We start from the raw sequence: 23,150 nt of genomic DNA, 5'->3' as shown, positions 1-23,150 counted from the left end.
ATCATCTTACTAATGAAAATATTATCACTTCAATCACATGAAATCAATTACAAAATAACTTAAAAAAATTAAAAATTACATTTGCATTCCTGTCTTGTCTATCGCCATAATTCCTCCTTTCATCAAATCTTTCTTCACCACTGAAACACCTGTATCTCTCGTTTCTGTATCTCGGTGGTGATTGATTCTGTCATATCTGTCAGTATACCTGCTTCTTCTGTTATCGTAGTCTCTCTGGTATCTACTTTCACGGAAATTTTTATAGTTTGGTCTGAAATTTCTTGGTCTCGTTCTATCAGAGTTTGTCTTGTATCAAATTTGTCATCACTGTATCGATATTTTTCCATTTTTTCTTTAAATCTATTCTTTTCGTATCTATTTGATTCATTATCACTGTCTGTTTCGATCTGTTCTTGATCCTAATATCTTCTATGAGCACGAGAATCAAAGAAATTTTCTGATTTCTCTCGACTGCTGTCACTTGAAATTTTTCTATCACCCTTCTTGTGTTTTCGTTTTTTGTGCTTTTCATTATAATCAGGAGAGGACTATTTTTCCTAAAATAATATTAAATGAAATCAATGTTAATAAATTAATACTATTCAGAAAATTAAGTAAATAATCAATTTTAAAAGTCTAGCACACATTAACTATTATTCAAGAAAATAGTTTCATGCGAATAGATTTTCCTTAATGCTACATTGAAGAAACAGTTCATACCAAACAAAAAAAATCCATTCTTAATTTTTTATAAAATTAAATTATTAAAATGCGTAGTTATTATTTAAAAATTAATTACAATAATAATATAACTTTTAGAAAATGATTTTAAAATTATTTTTTTAAAAATTTCTCTAAAATAATGGGAGGTTGGCAACTTCAAAAGTAGTATGAAGTAAAAATGGCGGATATCGTGTTAGATGTTAGAGCTTATTGTAAGATGTTATTACATGTGATGAAATATCCGCATCGTGCAACAAATGGAGTTTTTTTGGCCGAGAAAAAGAAAGGCAAAGATAACGATGGTACAGTTAATATTGTGGATTGTATCCCATTGTTCCATATCACGTTAGGCTTGACACCGATGCTGGAAATTGCAATGATGCAAGTGAGTTTTTAAGTTTATTTAATAAAAATTAATTAAATGAATTTATTTATAGTAATTATTATAGAAAATACATGTAATAATAAGTTACATTAATTATTATTATTAAATTTTCAAATTAAATTAGAACATCATTTATTACTATTATCTGACGTATTGAATTGTCTTATTGTAAACTTTAACTCGTGTTTTGAATTCTCCTACGATAAATAACATTTAATTTTCTATAATTTATAGTTTTAAATTCTATAAAACAATCTCTTTTTACTTCTTATTTTCTGTTCATTATTGTTAAACATTAACATAAACATATTTTGTTAATTTATTAACCCCCATTGTAATGGGCAAGATGCCCATACAATTAATGAGTAAAAAGTAATAATTTACATGAATATTTTTATTTTTTCATTTAACGTTCAAGCTTAATTAACTTAGAGGTAATTCTAAATAATTATATGACATCCTGTAAGTTCCAAGCAGTTCCATTTCCTGAACACATTTCCTGATCGCAGGTTTGTGCCTCGCCAGGATGGGCTGGCCACGTGGAGTTTTCTGGGAAGGCATCCTTTCTAGGCAGGATCGCCCAAGTGTCACATTGCTGTAACTTAACAAAACAAAACAAACAGACATCCTGTAATAGTAATGGTAAAGTTTTTCAAATAAAACATTGCTCGTGTAATGTAGAAAGGGGCCGTCCATAAATTATGTAAGGTAGGATTTCTTACGATTTCTTATTCGGGTGGGAGTAATAGATCTCGTCTTAAGTAATATTCTTATTTTTATTTTTTGATTTCATTGAGTGGTGGAGTTTTGAATTTGGCTTTAATTGGGCTGTTTCTGTTAAGAATGCTTGTTGTACTAACACTATCTCATGTGACATGATAGAATAATAAACATGAAAATGCAAAAAATAAACTTAGATGATGTTTACTGAAGATGTTGGCACATGTTGACAAGAAAAGTGATAATGTTCAAAAAGATGCAAATCTTGTATGGATCGAAGCAAAAACTCGATATGGCACTGATACGAAAGGGTTCACTACTTTTATACAACAACGTATAAACCATTACGACACTCAAGATAAAAAGAGAAAAGTTGGCTTATTGTCATATTTTAGTAAGGTACAGTACATTGTTTGATTCTTATGGTGTTGATTGAAATTATATGAAAATATCCAATATCGAGAATTTTGTTAGAAAATTTATATACTTTTCTATATTGGAAGATAAAATTTAGAAATGCTTATGTCTAGTTTGGGTTGTGATTTCGTCATTTATTCATTTATGGTTTTTAAGATTTTTAAGTGCAAGTTTTTTGTTGATGTACTTCACAAAAGTTTGATAAGTGATTGTGAATCAATGACAAATATTGACAAAGTTTGACTATAGTCTTTGTCAGAATTAATCTAGTTAGCACTAAAATTTCAATTATGTAACATTGTAATCTATTTTGTTTGTCATACAATTGATTGTGATTTTTTTTTAATTGTTTTGTTTATTTCTGTTTAATTAAGTGAAATGACTAAATCATTAATTGAAAGACTAATTTGAATTACACCAAAAGAGCAGCTTTCAATATTAAATTTTAAAAGTTTTATTAATTGCCTAGAAAAATTCAATCTACTTTTAAACAGTTTGTAGGGAATCAGTGAATATGGCACAATATGAATCATGCTTAACATTATTTAAATAAATTAAAGCAATCATTTCAGAGATTATCACATTATTATTTTCAAACAGTGGTTCTATTCCCAGAAATTTTCAATTTATTTAATCTGTAACTCGAGTTTTATAGCCATAAGTAACATAAATAAATTTTTGTTAATGATAATAAATATTAACATAGATTTATTTAGTTATATCAAATTTTAAGTTTGAATTTTTTTTTCTTTTCCTGTTAGATATTCTCAAAGTTTTTAAAATATTTACAAAATTTGAACACATTTTTATTGATTTTATTGTCATTAATACTAATACAGTTGGCATTAGCTAAATCACAACTAAAATGTAGTAATTATATAAAAAGAAATAGAAAAATCATCATCAATAAATAAATTCAAGCATTTCAGCAGCAGCCTTAAAAGGTTCAAAATTATTTTGAATAAAAAAAAATTTTGTACCTTTAATTGATTTCAAATGTCATAATACTCTATTTATTTATTTCTTTCTTTCTTTACACATAAGTTAAAATTAAAATAGAAAAAATTAAACATTTTACATTAAATATTTAAACAGAAAGAAAAAATATTTGATATAGCTGTTAATAGAAAGAAATTGCTATTCAATAGTAACATGACCCAATTGGCCTCATTTGGGCTGCTTTCCAAGCATTATACAGCAGGGCATTCAGATAAAGTATGCCTTCTTAAAAGAACTTGTTGACTCTATTTAAAATAATGCTTCTGAGTTTGCATCAGTAAGCAAAAGTTAACAAGAAGTAGTTAGTGCAATGTATATATATAAAACTACATGAGGATGTCAACAATGATGATCTAATTGATATAGATAAAAAAATTATGGAATCCATGTACACATTTAGGAATGAAAAATGTGAAGTGTACTTGATCATAATAGAAAATAGAAACATACAACCAGAAACAAAAAACTATGAAGGAAATATGATAAGTTGAAAATGAAATTAAAAAAAGAAAACAAAATGCAGAAGAAAAATATTGTTCAGGAAAGATGAGAACGTACTATTTATATACACATTTTGTATTTTTATGATGTATTTTTTCAATGTTTTCTTTTTTTAATTTTAAATATTTTATTTTGATTTTAAAATATCTTATATCATAGGTTGCTTTAAATATTTAATTTGTCAGATTTTAAACTTTCATTTGTTACTGAAGATGAAAGTATAATCTTTAAAAATGTTTTAAATAATAAATGATACGTCTAGACTTATAACAGCTAGCCTAAAAGATATAAAGTTTTTTTTTTAAATTGAGTCAGGAAAGAGTGAATTCATAAAAATACATTTCCGTTGTATTGATACAACACTATATAAATTAGTAAGAACTAGTAAAATAATATAATTTCAGGAAAATTTAGTTAATAAATTTATTCATGATTAACTTAATCACTAATTAAATATTTATTAAACTAACAACTTATTATATTAATATGTGTAAAAGAATATTAACTATATTTTGCTTTTAATGTGATTTTCTTAACAGAACAGTAGATGTTAATAGCTTACAGTTATCAATAGTTTCGAAGATTAAGCTAATTAGCAATAGAATTCAGTTATATTTTAAATTCAGTTTGTAGTTTAAAATTTCATTATTTGCTAATTCTTCGTATAACAAACTACATTGTATATATTTACTATATACTTTCAATTAGTTCAAATTGCTTTGTTGAAAAATTTTAATAGGTGAAAGTCTGTTAAACTTTTTGATTTAAATTATTTTCTTTTCTTAAAATTGTAGGAAAAATAACATTATCCTTATTAAATAGCTGTTGAATGAAGTAACATTATTAAATTTTTCTGTATTATATAATAAAATCTTTATTATCATAATAATAATATATATTATCTTCTAAAAACATATAAAAGTAAAACAATTATTTCATTGCACATAAAACTCAAGAAAATACAGTATAGGGGCCACAAAGAGATTGCTGGCAGTAAGGATAGAGGAACATAAAAAGAATGTAAGATGCAGGCAACCAGTTACGGCGTTAGCCAACTATCCAATATCGGATCCAGACGAGGTGTCTATCAACTGGGACGATGCGAAAATTGTACAGAAAGTGGCAAATATAAGGCAACTTAAATATACGGAGGGTGGTGTATTGGCAAGTGCAATGAAAAAGGGCAAAGCATTCATTTTAAAGAATCGTATCGAATCCCATCCGCTTGGAGCCGGTATGCAGCTGTGAAAGAATGATCTGAGATTGCGCAGCCGGAAAGTTTAAAAGCATTCTAAATTGTAAAGAGTTTTTCGAACGTATTTTTTGAAATAACAGTTTTTTTGTCAATCCTGAAGAGGGTTAGTAAAGCTAACTGAAAACGTTAGAGTAAAGAAATAATTTAACTGCAGAGTAAAGGTTGTTTGAAGTAGTTTGTTGTGTATACAGTAGAGCGTCGTTTATCCGAATCAATTGGGGACTGGGGTTGTTCGGATAACTGATTTTTTTGGATAACCAATTATGTACGAAAAAATATATTAACCTATCCGATGTTGAAATTTTTCTCCATTGCGTGTCGCTTCGTGTTGAATTTTCGTCGATTTTAAGCCTAACGAAAATTTTTATAATAATAATCGAGGCTATTGTATTGTTAAAAATTATTTCTTTATTTTGTACAAACAAAATAAATATATTGAAAAATATAAAAACAAAAAAATTATACTTTAGAAGTTAATCTAGTATCAAAAACGTTTGATTCAGCACAATACAGTCCGACTGGAAAGCTTTCGGTTAACCGACGTTTTGGTTAACTGGCTTTCGATTAAAGGACACTTTACTGTAATAGAAAATTTGAATTGGTCACTTTTGGAATCTGATCCATCAGTTTCATAGTTCACAAACAAAAAAGCATTGTACTTGCAAACACAGTTGTTTTATATTCTCCATGTCAATTTCAGACAGCATGAAGAAAGTAAATTTTTTAACTATGAAAGCAATCTCTTAACAACAACAACAGTGTTATTTGGTTTTAACTAAACCACAGGTTTTGAGATTGTAGAGACTCAGGAATTATATTTTGAATTTCCAGATTTTTCTCAGAGCACAACTTAACTGATTCAGAACTGAACACAAAAATAACATTATAACTTTTGATAAATTAGCAGTTTCAATTTAATAAGCTTCAGCTAATATTTTCAGTCATGTTCAATGGCCATCATCAGGCTAATCAACTATTTGATTGGATTGAATATGTTTTAAAAACATTTAAAAACATAACAGACAAAAAGGAATATGGAATGTGAAGTTAACTTAAATTTAAATGAAATCATTCATTATGGTTGGTTGTATTTAAATGAAGTCATTTATTACAATTGGGCATATTCCAATTTCTCTAAAGCAAATCCATTAAACTGAATATTGATATGTTTAAAAATCTCATACTGCTTCTTAGTAAACTCAAGCTTAGAAATTGAACTGTACAGGACCTTGTATGACTGAACAATGTAGAGTTCCTTTAACTTCTTGTTTTAACAGACTCTTGAATCTTGAAATTGTGTTAAACAAGTCTCTTGTTTTTATGATGACATAAAACAAATACACACAGAGAAATTTTTAATGTAAAAACAAGTCACTTAAATCCACATGCTTCACTGGGTTATTACTGGGTGTTTTGGGAGTGGCAAGCCAGTTATCTCTTTATATAGATGTATACAGTACATTCATAGGATGTTTAATCAAAGCCATTTATTATTTCTTAAATGAAATAGTTGATTCAAGAAAATTCTGCATAATTGCTTCATATACCCTGTTAAGGCAATGAGACAAATGAAGAAAAATAAATGCTTCAGATTTGGATACATCAGCTTTATATTTGAGCATGTGTGGTACCTGGTCTATTACCAGTAATCAAATCTTCTTATACAGAATGACAAGAGTTCCACAATTTAGCAAAAGCTTTGTTCAAGAGCTGTGTAACAGTTGTGGAATTTGCCTTTTCTAATTCATACTCTTACATGGGTTATTCTGGCTCCTCTGTTAATGGTTTGATGAAAATGTTGAGCATGTACACCATTGTTTTAGCTGAAATAAAAAAAAAAAAACGGATTCTTTTTTAATAGTATCATTGATAAATTGAATTGCTGCACTCTTCAACAAGGAAGAATGCATGTTTGTTTATTTTTATTAAATGTTCATCAATACCATAAAAAGTTTATTTTAATAAGTAACTTAGTTATTAGCCAGTTTTTATAAATTTTGAGAGATTTTATTGACAAATAACTAATGTTTATATGCAGTTAAGTAAGAAATTTGCTCATAGAGTTAAACTTTTATGAATCTGTTTACATTTAAAAATATAACATCTGCTGATTTTAATAAAACAATTGATTTTCATCTAATTATCACAATTGTTGTAAGTCTGTTACTGTTTGTGATTTACCTATAACATTATTTTAAAAAAAGCTTTAGCACTTTGCAATTATTCATATGTTTGAAAATATCTGTAGATATATAATTGAGAATAATAGACTATTCTTAATTAAAAATGAATATTGGTAACTCCATTTTTTCTAGCTTTTCTCCAATGCAATTTTTATTATATTACAAAGATTTTATATTTTTTTAAGACTGCATCTAATACAAAATAGTAATTTATATTATTTCTAAGGAAAACAATATAAATTTAAATACAGTGGAACCTCGCTTAACGAGCATAATTTGTTTCAGAATCTTACTCATAATGCAAAACAATTTTCCCATAGAAATTAATGTAAAATATGATAATGTGTTCCAAGTCAAAAAATTACTCAAATATTTTATGTATAACATTTATTCAAAGAAAATTACACAATATACATTGTTAAGAAGTGTGAATCATCATCATTTTTTCTTCTAGCATGGAATGAACCAACCTGGAATGTGAATTTGATTTGCAGAAAACAAAAAAATCACAAATAATGTGTCTGATGAAGACACCAAACAATATGCCAAATTCTTGGGCTAGGTAAAGGCTATAATTAAATATTAGAAATTAATTAATTTGACTAGAGGTAGGCAGTTATGCTACCATCTCATATTAAATTTAATAATTAATTTTTAATTTAAACATTTTAAAAATTTAATTTGGAATTGCGCATTAAATTTAGTATGAGATGGCGTGTTTATTATATAATGGGCTATGATTGTCGATGTTTATATATAATATGTGTGAACACAAGTTTCGAAAAATGTGTGATCACGAGCGACACTAAGATGCTAGCAGAACGAGTGCTAAACACAGACTGATGGAGCATGCACACAATCTGGGGTTTCCCCTCTCCTTATCACTCGTTATGCAAATCATCGCTCGTTAAGCGAGTCAATTTTTTACAATTTGTTTTGCTCATTATGCGAGGTGCTCATTAATCAAGGTTCCACTGTATCAGTAAAGATAAATCAAATCTTTATTTTTCACTGAGATAAATAATCGGCCTTACATAATATTTCTTTTTTATACTATGTTTAAAATAATACACAAACTACAAATTAAACCTGTACGGTGCAGTACAGGTTTAATTTGCTGTACAGTAAACCTTGCTTGCTTGGAGATGAAGTATTCCATTTAAACCCTAAAACTTTCAGATTTTTCAAGGCTGAAAAACTGAAAAGTAACAGGATTTAAGTGAACTTTTGTCTTGATCTCAAAATAACAAAAAGCCAAGTATTTAAGAAAATTGAAGAAGTAAATTTTGATTTGATGTTAAAAATTTTCATAAATTGTTTTTCTGCAAAGTGTTCAAGATAAAATAATTAACTAGCAAAAATTATACTAAATCAAACATTTTATTTTAATCACAAGTGATTGAACTACATGATTATTATTATTATTATTATTGAAGTTTTAGTTATGTATAAATTTAAGTACTGCTTGTATGTTGGCATACTTTTTTTACTTTTGAACTATTTATTTATTTAATTCTTAAATTTATATATTCTTCTTGTATTTATATCTTTTTTAAATGTTATAAAATATTACTATTTTGAATCAATTTGAAATATAAAACAAAAATTATTTTTGTGTTACATTCAGTATAACAAAAGTTTTGCAGTCACATTCACTTGAAAATTAAAAATATATATTTAAGTTTCATGTTTTTATAGTGAAAACATCTGCATCAAAAGGTTAGTTTTTTTATTCCAATAAATACTTCACTAGTATTAGTTATTACTCACTCCTCTTGTAATCAATAGATGATTCTCTTCACATGACTAAATTTTAATCCATATAAGAATACCAGAATAAATAATTTTTTATTAATTAGGATAAATTTTCTCCCGATTAAAAAAATACAATTACTTGATGATTTTTGGTACTTATTGCTTTTAATAGTAGGTTTAAAAAAGAATTTAGCCTATCATTATGATTTATAGAAAGCAAGAATTTTTACAGATCTGTTGTGTAATATCATAAATCACATAGTTACTATTGTTTGATTAACCAATGTTTATAACTTCAAGATATCTACTGTACAAGCAAATTTCCAATTTTATTGATAATGAATTCATATCAACAATATTAACTTAAAATTATCATGCAGATATTGATGTTAGTTATTTAACAGACAGTATTTCAATTACCATTTATTCAAGAAGAAAAAAATATAAATTAAATTGGTATCCATGTTGAGCACTATGTTGAAGATATATTTGAGTGTTGCCTTCATTCTTAGGAATATGAATGAAGGCTCTTCTAACAAGGGCACTGAAGACTGCTATTTTATCTATAAAGGGAATGCTGGAAACTGCTGGAATGTATATAGGAGGGTGAAAAGGTTTCTGTAGACCGGGATAGAAACATTTCCCATGTATTCCCTTTACATTTAAAATAGTGGCCTTTAGAACCCTTGATAGAAGACCCTTTACTAATGTTTATAACAATGAATATAGGACCTAGAAGCTCAAATTTATAAATTAAATTGTATAACAAATAATTGTTCTGTAATATTAACTAGTTAGTAATAAAATAATTTTTTTTTCACATATATAGAATTATTAAAGAATACAGATACATATCAAATTTAAAATCAGAATTCGGATTGTTTGAAAAAAATCAAATTATTTGTTGGCTTGGACACAATTACATAATGTAACCGAACAATTCTAATCTGGTTTAAATACAAATTACAGTAGAGCGTCGAAAATTGGCGTCAATTGGGGACTGGGGTTGTTCCAATTAGTCATTTGTTCCAATTTCCGACTTTGTTCGAAAAAATATATTAACCTGTCTGATGTTCAAATTTTTCTCCGTTGCGTGTCGCTTCGTGTTGAATTTTCGTCGATTTTAAGCCTAACGAAAATTTTTATAATAATAATCGAGGCTATCGTATCGTTTAAAAATTATTTTCTGCATTTTGTACAAACAAAATAAATATATTGAAGAATATAAAAAAACATGAAAATTATACTTTAGAAGTAAATTCTAGTATCAAAAACGTTTGATTCAGCACGACACAGTCCGACTTTGAAAAAAATCAAATTATTTGTTGGCTTGGACACAATTACATAATGTAACCGAACAATTCTAATCTGGTTTAAATACAAATATACTAATAGAAGGAAACAGTTATATATTCACAGTTAAAATATTCACAGCAATAAATAAAATTTAATAATCATTAATAGTAAAAATAAATTAAATGTAAATGATGGTATGCAAATTTTCATCAGTTGGTGTGATATAAAAATGACTGCTAGTGCATGACTGAATTGTATTTTGGTACTCTTGTATGCTAGTGTTCACGTTATTATTCTACCACTGAGGAGGAACTGTTAGATAATACAGTTTGAAATGCATATGGTGTAAGTGCATCTCTTCGATAATAAAAAAAGACTTGAAAAGATCAGTGTAATTTTATTATATTCGTTATTTTAAAGTAACTTTTCTTTTGGAAGTTTTTTAAATTATATATATGTATATATACCTTTTTAAATAAATAAAATGTTTAAAAATTAAAAGCATTTGTCATAAAAAATTTTTTAAAAGTGTTAGATCTTTTAGATCATTATGTTAGATCGGTTATGTGTTGATTTTTCAGTTGAACACATTTAAATTCTTGAAGAAAGCCTATATATTCATATTTCAGGGTTTGTGTTTGGTCACATTTGATGCCCAAATTATTATTATTTTTCACTTGACTATCTATTTTTAATATTGCAAGTTAAAATTAACTTTTATGTTCACTGAAACTGAAATTTTGATTTTCATGTCTTTCTATGTTGTTTTAATCCTGCTTTGCTGAGTTTTAACTAACTATATGGCCATTTTATCTCACTACATGATATATAGCTGTTCCATTACTCTTTGTGACCTTCAAAAACAGAACAAAAAATGATATATCAATCAAGAGCTAATCACTTCATAGAGTGCAACAAAATTTATGCCCCTGTAGGATGTGACCACCACATTATCTGAAAAAAATTAATAATAAAAACTGAAAAATTAATTAATTCTGTTTCAATTTAATTCCTATTTTAGCTAAGCTCTACACTATTTGAAAACAACACTAGATAATTTGCAGCAGTTGTTGAAACTAAATATTTTAAAGTAGAAGAAACTTCTATTACAAGTAATCTTTTAATTCAGCATTATGTGTGCTTTGTAACCATTTTTATAAATGTTTTTGTTCCTGGTGATTGGACAGGACAAAAAGGAAGACTACTTTCGTCTGTATTATTTATATTATGAATATACTGTCTGCCTTTTTTAATTGAAATAAAAATTGTTAAATAATTTGGCCTATAGGTAGGCATTAGGCACCATCTCTTGATAAATTTAATATTTATAATTAAACCAATATTTTAATAATTAATTTAGAAGGTTTTGAAAGAGAAGAATTGGCTAAAATGGGAATTGAACTCATAACTCTCACTTACTGTGTAGTTGTGTTACCAGATGTGATACACAGACCTCCATCCCAATTGGTTATCAATGGCACTGATGGCACTAACTCACTAATATTAATTAAATATATAATTATTAAATTTATCAAGAGATGATGCCTAATGCCTACTTCTAGGCCAAATTACTTAACATTTATAGTAGCATTAATATAGCCTGATATAATTCAGCAATCATTTGGTGTTAATATTAACAAGATTGGTCAAGCCAATATGATAGCATGCTTCACAAAAGCAAATCAAATACTAATTTTGTTTAAAATTAATTTTATAAATTCTTGGAATCAAGTAGTAGTTTAGAAGATTTTTTTCACTGAATATACAGTAAGGGATGTGCTTTATAGATTCCAGGGGAACCAGGTAATTTTTACCATAGCTTACAATGACCGTAAACGAAAATATTCAGTTTCCTTTTGTGCATGTGTGTGGACATGCGCAATGAATGAATTGAACGGAACATAACTTAGGTAACGAAAGTGAACTGTTTCATTGCGCATGTTCACACACACGTGTAATAAATGGAATGTCTGATATACACACAAAAGTCCTAATATAAGCACTTCACTACTATAGTGTAGCGTGCTAACAACTTGGATTAAACAATGTTTATATGTATAAAAACTGGAAGTTGTGTAATTCAGATTCAATAGTACTTTTAGGTAGCATAGAACTTAGGCTTTAAGCTGTAATGCAAATTTTGATTCTTTTAATGAATTGAACTCATTTTATTTTGAAAAATCTCTTACTTGGCAACATTTTCAAAATGTTACACACAGAATTTAGGGACAAAAATTATTTAATAGTAATTAAATATAAACAAAAACTGCCCCATACCATGACACTTCTCTCTGCCAAATATTACAATAGGAACCAGGAATGGGAGTCGGCGGAAAAATATACAACTTCCAACTCTCGAGTCTGTATTTTTAAAATTGACTCTGACTCCTATTCCTTTTACTAATAACTATTAGTAAGTTAGTAGTTTGGTTAATAGAAATGAATAGGCTGTAATAAACCTTTTTGACAAAAATATCATAGTATTTTTATTTATTATATACAAAAATATAACATTTAAAAAGAATGTTTGAATTTGAATTTCAAAATAAAAAATCATAAATAGTATTTATTTTCATGAACTGAAAAATATTTTTAGTTTTTCCAAAATCTAGAATCTATCCTCTAAAGTTTAATCTCAAACCTAGATTTAAGGTTATACTTTGACTTTAACTATTCATATCTTATTTATCAAAGTTAATAAAATAAATCACAATTACTCATTAGAAAAGTTTTAACGTTAGAATCATATTTTACATACATTGTTTGATCTTAAAAAACATCAAAGTAACTGCGTTACTGGCTTTTAAAAATTTTTTAATATTTTAAGTGTCAATGCATTGTAAGGAGTTGGGAGTCAATATCTTTTATGATTTCTGACTTCTAAAAAAAGATATGATTCCCAACATTATCTCTGATAGGAACTACACACATGTGTAATAGTCATTCTCTTGGAAAACACTAGACTTAGACCCAAACACATCCATATGAGCTGAAAAGTTGGAATATGGATTCATTGTTTCAGTGAACCAATTCCATTATTTTATAGTCCTATTTTTATACTGTTTTGCTCTCCTTGGAGATGACCTTTTTGTTACTTTTAGTGATCAATGGCTTATGAATAGCACTTTGTCCATGAAACCCAATGAGATGAATCTTGATAAGCAATGTACTGTACACATGGTGGTTCCAGTTCTTGCTTGCCATTCCTTCTGGATATTATGCATTGACAAGGACCTGTTTTGTCTTATCAATCTTTTTCAGCATCCTTTGATCTCCAGGCAACAATTTTCTTGGGTAGCTTGATCTTTGCTGGTTGTCATAGGTACTATCTTCCATCAGTATATTATGAATGACAATTGATTTTGGATGAGTAAGCATCACATGAGAGATGTTGAATACAATGATGACCTTTACTAGAAGTTCATCACCTGAGATGTGCATGAAATTCAAGTACTGCTATAAGAACAACCAATTGAAGAATTTCATCTTACATATACATGTTAAATGTATGGATATTCCATGCTTTACAAGGATATCCAATTACTGCAAATAAAATGAGTATAAAATTAAATAATTTTATTATTTGGCTGCAATTTGAAAAAGTTGAAGACCTATATATTCCCACTGTCACGTGCCTGTCTGTCTGTCCTTCCTTAATCTCAAGAACAGTGTTAGACAGATGAAGGTCTAGACCAGATATGGAAAGCTTAGGGGTAGGAGGTCTCAATTAACTATATACAAACTTCCAGTGTAGACTGGAAGTCATGTGAATTCAATTTAAAAATTTTGCCCTGGATGGAGTTACATAGATGACCAACAAGATTTTATTGTTGTCAGGAAAAGTATGATGTACAGGGACAAGACACTAATAATTTGAGATGGAGAACATATATTTTAAATGAAATAAAAATAAATAAATAAAAGACATTGAAAATTGCTGCTCAGCATTATGACAATGTCACAATAAATAATTGTTGTTCTTTATGGGGAATTGCAATATTAATGTGTAGTATCCTCTATAAGCCAAACTCTGTGCACCTGCGAGTTATCTCTGGTCACTCAAAAAGTCTAGTTACAACTGATCAAATATTTTTTTTTTTTTTCCTTTTCAGAAAAATGTTAAATGCATTTTGGATCAAAGTGTAATTAATGATCCCTCTTCAGTGTTAAGTGTATTTTTGCTCATGAATTAATTATACTAATGTTAGGCACCTACATTAGTGTAATTCATGATGAAATTATAATAGTTCATCATGCATTGCAATTTTATAATAGTTCATTAAATATTGTAATTTTGTACTTGTCTGTTTTCATTACATTGTTCCCTGTTAAGATGTTTCATTTGTAGTGGATTGTATAATATTGCTTATAATTCTGTGATTATAGAAGAATTGAAACTGAGACCTGCAAAATTGTAATGTTCTATAATTTTATTGTCCAATGTCATCTACATTAGTATAATTTAAGAGAAAAATAGACTTAAGACTGAAGAGAAATCATTAATTTCACTTTGATCTAAAATTCATATGTCACATTTTTCTGAAAAGAAAAAATAAAGATATTTGATTAGTTGTAATTGGAATTTTTCAGTGACCAGAGATATCTTTCAGACATGTAGAATTAGGCTTATAGAGGATATTACACAAAAGTAATTGCTCATTGGCTAATTAAAATAATGAAGATTTACTTGAATATAGTCATTAAAAGTTTTAATTGTAAGTGTCATTGATTGCAACTGCTTTGATAAACATAACACTATAATTGGCATTTTATAAAATGCCAATTATGATGATTTTGTCCAATATGACAAAACAATTTTTAATCCAATGTTGCAAATGTATTGTAATCCATTGTGGAGAATTTCATTAGATAGAATTTTTCAATATTAGACAATTTTTAATGAACATTTCTCTGGAGATTGGATTAATATTGGAATGCAATTAGAATAATACAAATTAAAAATTTTTGTATTTTTATTTGAGGAATTTTCTAAGAAACATTGTTTTAGTGAAGGAGAATAAATATTTAAAAAATAAACAAAATAGATGAATAGATAGACATCTTAGTGCTTTCAAATCTTTCAAACCTATTTTAAGAGATGCTTATAAAATACATTATATTGAACATAGTTGCCATGGAGGCAGCTGAAGCTATTGCTGTAATTACAATAATAATATAATGAGTAGATACTAAAGAAAATGCTAAATAGAATATACAAAAATATACAACATATTAATAAATGGAATATTAATTATTAGTTGGGCTCAAATTGGAACAGAATTCAATGGAATAGAATTCTAGGTAGAAAGCATTTTGAGATAATAGTATCCTCTGAAAGAACTTCTTAACAAGGTTTTACTCTATTGGCTTTTTTGCAACTTGTGACCATCTAATAATTTGTATTTCATTTGCGGAAGGCCTATCAGTGGCCAAGCGGTTCCACTGAGAGTTTGGTCGTCGGTTTGCGCCTTGCCAGGACAGGCTGGCCATATGGAGTTTTCTAGGTTTTTTCCATGTCTGTAATGCCTGAAAAGGGGCCAATTACCCTTAACAAGACCTCCCAGAAGGAATCCATCCCCCTAGGCAGATCACCCAAGTGTTGCATTGCTGTAAATGAACAAACATTTGTGGAAATTTCATAAAATTTAACAAAAATGATGCAGCAATTAGAAAAACTATTCTTTCATCGTATGACATTTTAAAGAATTTCTATTGTTTGTATATATTTATTATGAATACATGTTTTTTGAAAAGTCTCATTTAGAAAGTGCTTCTGAATTATAGCATTATTATTGTTTTATAATGATGCTTTTGTGTTTCAATAACTTTCTGACATTTCAAAATTTAAAAGTTATCTATTCAGGAAAAACTATCAGTAAGAAGAGCTAAAAGTAGTTCCTTGATTTAATGTTAATCAAAACTTTGGTTCTTTTTTTACCTTAATTCTCTGTTGTATTTTGTTTTAAAATTTTTGTTGTCATTTTCTGCATAAAATGTTTGAAAAGTATTGAAACATTTAACAGAAAAAAATATATCTAAACAATAATTACTATTTACGAAGAAACATTGAAATACTTCCATTTGTGAATGTAAATAAATTGTAATTATAAGTTACAGGAATAAAGAAATAATCAACAATTTGTAGTAGCTCACAAATAAGAAATTCTGATTTATTATCTGACTATTTGTGATTAACATCTGAGCTACCTACAGTGCACTTTTCCTAATCCAAACCAGTTTTGTTCAGTTTGTTACTAAATGTTCCAGCCAATAAACAAAAGAAATTAAGGAGTATTTTTTTAAAAGCACAAAAAATTTTAAAAATTTATATTTATTTGTATATATATAGGGTCTATATATTTTTTTCTCTTTTTTGATTTCCTCTTCCATATATATACAACTCTTCTAATCTGAACTTTTCTACTAATTCAAATAATTCTATGTAATAACAAGTAAAACGGCGAAGCCATTTTTGGGACGAGACTACGTCTTGGAGAGCATGAGCAATGCATACGCAAATCTTGCACTCATGCCTGTTTGTAGAAACAGTCTTAGCATTTTATATTTTCTATTGACCTAGTTCTCAGTCCCCTGACTACCTACAAGTCTGATTTATTTTATATGTGCATGATTTGGGCACCAAATACTCTATGCCAAATTGCAACTCCTGACATGTACTCCTTCATACCTCTAAGGTGTGCAGCCATTGACAGCAGTGCGATTTTAGAGATGAGACAGTCTCGTCAATTAGTTTAGTTCAAATTAGAGAAGTTGAACTGAATTAACTTGAATACACTATAGTTATTGTTGAAACTAATTCAAATTGCTGATAGTTTATGAATCATTATTATTATATAAATGTATTTGTTTTTCATTATTCTCTTTTAAAGCTATTAAAAAAATTTATGCATAATTATAAAAATATAACATTTTGAATGTTAATACATATGAAGGGTAATTATTTTAACACTGCAGTTTGCATATTGTAAACTCAAAGAATCTTGATCAGTTCATTATATTTATATTCAGAAAATAAAAGGTTTTTATCCATTACATCTATAAAATCAAATTTATTAAATGCTACAGTGTTTGAACTGAAATTTCTAGAAAATTTTTAATAGAGGATCTTTGAATTTCAAAAAATAAGGATTGAATTATTCAACAATATATAGTATTCTATTTGTCATCATTATTTAACATTTTTAAGTCTCTACATTTTAATGTTATGCTATCTTATTTACAGATTGATCATTATTGTAAGAACAATGGATTAGTTATTGCAGGTTATTATCAAGCTAATGAAAACTTTCGAGATTCAAGGTAGGAGTTTGATAAATTATAATTTTTAATTGTAAAATGTTTTAAATTTTTAAAAATTTCATTTTGCAGTCCCGATTTCATAGCTTATCGGATTGCAGAAAGGATTAATGATCACTTTGAAGATTCTTGTCTTGTTATGGTATGTAAAAATATAATAATACATTTATATATACATTAAAATCAGACTGTATAGTGTAAGACATCAATTATTAACATTTAGACAATCAAAGTTACTGAAATTTTTTAAGCTTTATTCCATTTAGTTCCATTTCAGTTCTAATCAAATTAACAAATACAAATGGGAACTTCTAGTTAAATATACCCAAAAATCTTGGCTACAGGCTCTGGCCTAATCAAAGTCACAAACTTATTCATAAAATTCATTGCATTGCCAGAAGTGCTTTAAAAGTGATGCTGTTCTTTTCCTATTGGTTTTCATTCTGGAGTCATACAGTCCTAAAATATTGGCTATAAGTTGCAGCCTATATACATGAGCGTCTTATCCATGGAAAATTCAACATTCCTGTACAAGTTTTGCTTCTGTGGCTTATACTTGAGGTTGGCCTATAGCCAAGGTTTGAGGATATTACAAGGAATCATTAGCAAGGTTGAGGCTGAAGTTTTAAATGCAAAAACATGTACATCGGATGTTCAGTGCTGCTTTCCTGTAAGCCTAGAAGTTTGAAAAGTGGTATTTGGAATGTTGAGCATGATTCCACTGACTTTCCAAACACCATTGTCAAACTTCTAGACTTACAGGAAAGTGGCGCTGAATGTTCGACATACACGTTTTTGCGTTTAAAATTTAAGTCTCAACCTCGCTATTAATTTAAAGTAACACTTTAAATTTATTTTAATGGAAATTAACTGTTTCTTGTGATTCAAATTAGAATGTGTTTTTGTAAAATTGGTATTTGTTGCAATTGAAAATGAGATTGTATCTTTAAAAGCCTTTTACTTTCAAATAACTTTAATAAATACAGCTACTTTTTGATTATAATTTACATATAATGATGATGAAAAGGTTGTCACTTTTCCTAGAAGGAAAGAGAAATTTGATAAATTGAATATACAGTAGACCCCCCTATAACAAAAGTTAAGTGAACAAAACCTTATTGAGTGTGTTTCTGTTTGTGATTCACTTTCAAAACACAATGAAGATGATTCATTTTTAAAGTGGTTAATAACAGGCAATGAAAAATGGAAAGTTTACAGCAATATTCTACATATGATCTTGGAGTAAGCCAGGTGATCTGCCAGTGCCACAACCTAAAGTTGGTTTGCATTTCAGAAAAGTAATGATTTCAGTTTGGTCAGATTGGAAAGGGATTCTTTTATTACAAGCTTTTATCCAACAACCAAACAATTAAATCCAATAAATATTGTCTCCAATTGGATGAACTGAAGGCTGCTGTGCATCAAAAACGTCTGAAACTTGAATATGAATAGAAGAGTGGTATTCCACATGACAATGCAAGGCTGCACATATCATTGAATGTGTGCCAAAAACTTCTAGACTTTAACTGAGACTTTTTTGAGTCAGTCTGCATATTCTTTGGATATTGCTCCCTTAGAGGCTTAGACTATCATCTTTTTCATTTGTTGCAGAGTAATTTAAATGGTATAGAATTTCAATTTTCAGAAGTTATCAAAAATCACATTGATAATATCTTCAATAAGAAACCCACCCAATTCTACACAGATGGAATTATGAAACTACTCATCAGATGGCATAAGGTTATCAAACAGAGGGATGAACACATTGTGGATTAAAGGTTTTCATTTATTTAAAAATGCATATCTTATCTCTCTCTAAAAACCGAATGAATAGGGTTGAACTGAAAAAACTTTTGGTTCAACCCTATACATTATTTATTTAGAGAAATCTAGAAGAGAAATTTGGCCTGAAATAGGATTCAGAACTACTTGCAAGTTAATCAGGTGACAATACTTATTTGCTGTCCTGCTCTCTCAGGCAGGATATCTCTGAAATTTCCCAACTTATGATTTATTCTGTTTCTATTATTAATTCATTCTACCATTTTGTCCATTGTCAACAAAAGGCAGTTTCTGTTTAATCAAGGTAAAAATATGTTAATAATCCTCTGATGCCAGGACCAGATGTTTTCTCCACTAAGTACTGGTTCCACTATATTCACTTTTATACTGATATAAAAGAGATACATATATACATAGAATGTATATACAGGGTGGGCCAGCGAAAACGAAACGGCAGAGTGTTCGTGTTCGTCCAAGCAAAGCGCTCGGACAGGTCGATTTTACTCTCGAGGGGACATCTTTTGCAATAAAGTTTTTGCGATTCTGAATATTAACTAAACAAACATTTTTTTCGAAATAAATGTTTGTTTAGTTAATACAAAATAAATGAGTTTTTAAAATTTTTTGTTGTCTTTTGTATTCAGAATCGCAAAAACTTTATTGCAAAAGATGTCCCCTCGAGAGTAAAATCAACCTGTCCGAGCGCTTTGCTTGGACGAACACGAACACTCTGCCGTTTCGTTTTCGCTGGCCCACCCTGTATGTGATTCCTCATTAATTAATTAAAATAGCAAATCATTTTATGTATAAAACAGGAAAATAATAGCTAAGCTGTTTCTATTAGCATATTATTTTTTTGTTAATAGAAATATACAATTATTTTTTTTTATTAATTCCTATTATTATCCATTTTGTAGCATACTTCATAAAACAATGTTGATACTGTGATACAGTCATTGGAAATTTCAATAATGAACACCATAAGAAAAATAAAAATGATTGAAAGTCTGTCACAATACTGGATTTAAAATAAAGTCAAAGTTTTCTGATATGAGTTTAAAAGGAACTAAACTTGCTATACTGTGATTGGTGTCAAATTGTAAAGCATCTGCTTTTTGTCTTTATCTTGATATTTGTCTTGTTTTATTTTAAAGACATTTACTGTTCTAATACTAAAAGTTTTATGAACAATAGGATTCATCTCTTTACAAACTTTTAATTAAAAGAAAACTAAAATTTATAGCATTATCATTTTTATTTTAAAATATACCAAACTGCAAAATTTAGAGTACTAAAATGATTCTTCAAGTAAAATTTTTGGCTATTCTGTGCCATCCTCTCAATTACTTTTAAATTTCATGATATACTTTCTTCAAGTATTAATTGAAAAATAAGTTATATTTATAGTAATTAGATTTAGATACATTATTTTATAATTAATTTAATAATAATTTGTATTAACTTTTACAACGTTGTTTAATTAATGCTGTATTTGTCTTTGTTAGAAACTCTATTTTTTGCCTCAAACAAATTATTTAATATACATTTTTAGTATTATTATATTATTAATTTAAAAAATTAAAAATGTGTATTATTTTCTGAATTATAACAACATGAAAGAATAATTGAAAAATGGAAGTGATAGAACTGACCACTTTTTTCTATTTCAGATTGATAATCAAAAGTTATCATTGGACTGTGATGATTTGGCATTTGTATTATATCAGTATCATGATAATAAGTGGAAACCTAAAGACAAAACTAAGTAATTAAAATTTTTAATTTAGTTCAGATTTATAAATTTAGGATCTTCTAAGATTATAAATAAAAAAAATGTATATTTTTTCAGTGTACATTTGGAACAGGGTATGAAAGCTATGGCAGTTGCTGCAGCTCTTTTACACTCAAAGACATACAGACAACTAAGTGATTTTGATAATCATTTAGATGATGTTAAACATGATTGGAGTAATCAAGGTGTAAATGAAAAAATAGCAAATTGTTTATAGCATTAACTAAATTAAAAAGTTATAAATTGTATGATTTGTTTACATATAAGACACTGGGTACATTCCTGAAGTTAGAATAACTGAGTACCTGCAGTGTGAAATGTTACATATATCAAAGATTTATTATAAAAAAAACCCTATCACAAAAGTTGTGTAAAATTATTTCAATTTTACGAAATATCTTAATTTATCTCTTTACAGAGAGTTTTGTTGATCTGCTTTATCATCAGTGTGATACTTTTCACTAACACTCATCTTGTTGCTATCAAATCAATTTTTATAACAATTCTCACACTATTACTTTTTATCACTGAAAACAAATATTGATTATTAGGTAAATTTAGGAATAATAAATATCATTGCACATCAATCACATTCATTTTATATATTTTCCTATATCTTAAAATATTATATAATAGATATATAGGTTGTGCCTTTTTTCTAATTGCAATGAATGTAATATTTTGTTTTAATGAGTTTCATTGAAATTTATAATGAATTGATAATTTAATATATAAAAATATTTGTTACACAATTAAATGTTCATTAAACAATAGAAAAAATTATAATAATGAAATTAAAAATGCAAATGTATAGTATTATGTTTTCACTTGTTTCTACATCAAGTAACTTTATAACCATGAAAATATTACATTTATATGTATTTAACTAGAACTGTTAAGTTTGATGTAGACTATGTCAGAAAATGATGATATTTAATCAAAACCGTTCGTAAAAATAAATATCTTTCAGGAATTTTGATAAAAACGACCATGTTTATATACTTGAGATTACAATTAAAATACGTTTTTATTACTAATTATAGAAAAAATTAGGTTGCGGTGGAAAAACTTCACATCAGTTACATTGGTGTATTATATTTTCTATCTTACTTCAAAACATTGTGAAGAACGAACATCGTTTATTTTTACGACCATTATCAGTTTTATTTTACGTGTTATATCGACAGAAATCTTTTTGTAAAATAACAATTAAAACTAAATGCATGTAATTTTATTAAGATACATCTTTTTATTCAAAATTTGTGTGTGTATATATACTGGTATATATAAATAAATAACATTATTTTGAGATACATTCCATATTGAAATTTCACTGTTGTATGAAATATATTCTGTTATAATAGATATTTAGAATGTTTAAAAAAGGAAAAAACAAATATAATGCACTAAAGTAACTGTGATTAAACTATTATGTACTATTGTATAATCCAAAACTAGATTTTTATTTTATTAGTTTATGTATAACTTTTATATAATTAATTCATTCAGATTGAATGCAAACAATAGTTTAATCAATTGTATATTTTATGTAGTTTCTGATAGAGTCAACATTAAACAAATTTAAAAATCTCTCTTCTAGAAATTTAACAATATATTTATTTATAGATAGCACAGAATATTTCATAATGTTAGCATTTCTGTTATATTTTTGATTATAATGTTGTGAACTTTAAAATAAAATGTGATAAAAATTAATAATAAAGATGTAAAATTTAAGAAATTAATTAGATTTATTCTAGATATTCCAATTTGTTACCTTATAACATTATTATTATTTGCTGTGTGTATTTGAAATATAGTAAATGTGAAATGATTGGTTGTTAAAAACATTTTATTTTGATCAATTTTCTGTAATAAAACTTTTGTTATCCCAGAGAAAACAAATCGAACAATTTGAAAATATCCTGTATTTACGAAGAATTTATTTAAATCGATCTATTGTCGTCAAGTGTTCCATCAGCGGTTGAAAGATTGATAGAAATTAAACGTATTGTTATTGTCATA

At 27.4% G+C, this 23,150-nt stretch overlaps 1 protein-coding gene across 1 annotated transcript; it reads left to right on the top strand.

Annotated features, from left to right (window-relative positions):
- The first annotated feature begins 872 nt into the window (after positions 1-872).
- Positions 873-23,150, top strand: EMC8-9 (ER membrane protein complex subunit 8/9). Its single transcript, XM_067279504.1, has 5 exons — positions 873-1,108; positions 17,478-17,554; positions 17,624-17,693; positions 21,004-21,098; positions 21,183-23,150. The coding sequence occupies exons 1-5, from the start codon at positions 902-904 to the stop codon at positions 21,340-21,342; spliced, it is 609 nt and encodes a 202-aa protein (XP_067135605.1). The 5' UTR covers positions 873-901; the 3' UTR covers positions 21,343-23,150.

The sequence above is a fragment of the Centruroides vittatus genome, unplaced genomic scaffold (assembly GCF_030686945.1).
Source record: "Centruroides vittatus isolate TY-2023 unplaced genomic scaffold, ASM3068694v2 contig_874, whole genome shotgun sequence".
Lineage (NCBI taxonomy): Eukaryota > Metazoa > Arthropoda > Arachnida > Scorpiones > Buthidae > Centruroides > Centruroides vittatus.
The sequence above is the reverse complement of the archived record's forward strand: the minus strand, read 5'-3'. Positions and strand labels throughout refer to the sequence as shown.

What these genes read in the sequence shown, in the direction of transcription:
- EMC8-9 (XM_067279504.1), top strand. Translation starts at nt 902, where the DNA reads ATGGCGGATATCGTGTTAGATGTTAGAGCTTATTGTAAGATGTTATTA. An exon ending in TGGAAATTGCAATGATGCAA is followed by an intron (nt 1,109 to 17,477) that starts GTGAGTTTTTAA and finishes TCTTATTTACAG; the next exon opens with ATTGATCATTATTGTAAGAA. An exon ending in AAACCTAAAGACAAAACTAA is followed by an intron (nt 21,099 to 21,182) that starts GTAATTAAAATT and finishes ATATTTTTTCAG; the next exon opens with TGTACATTTGGAACAGGGTA.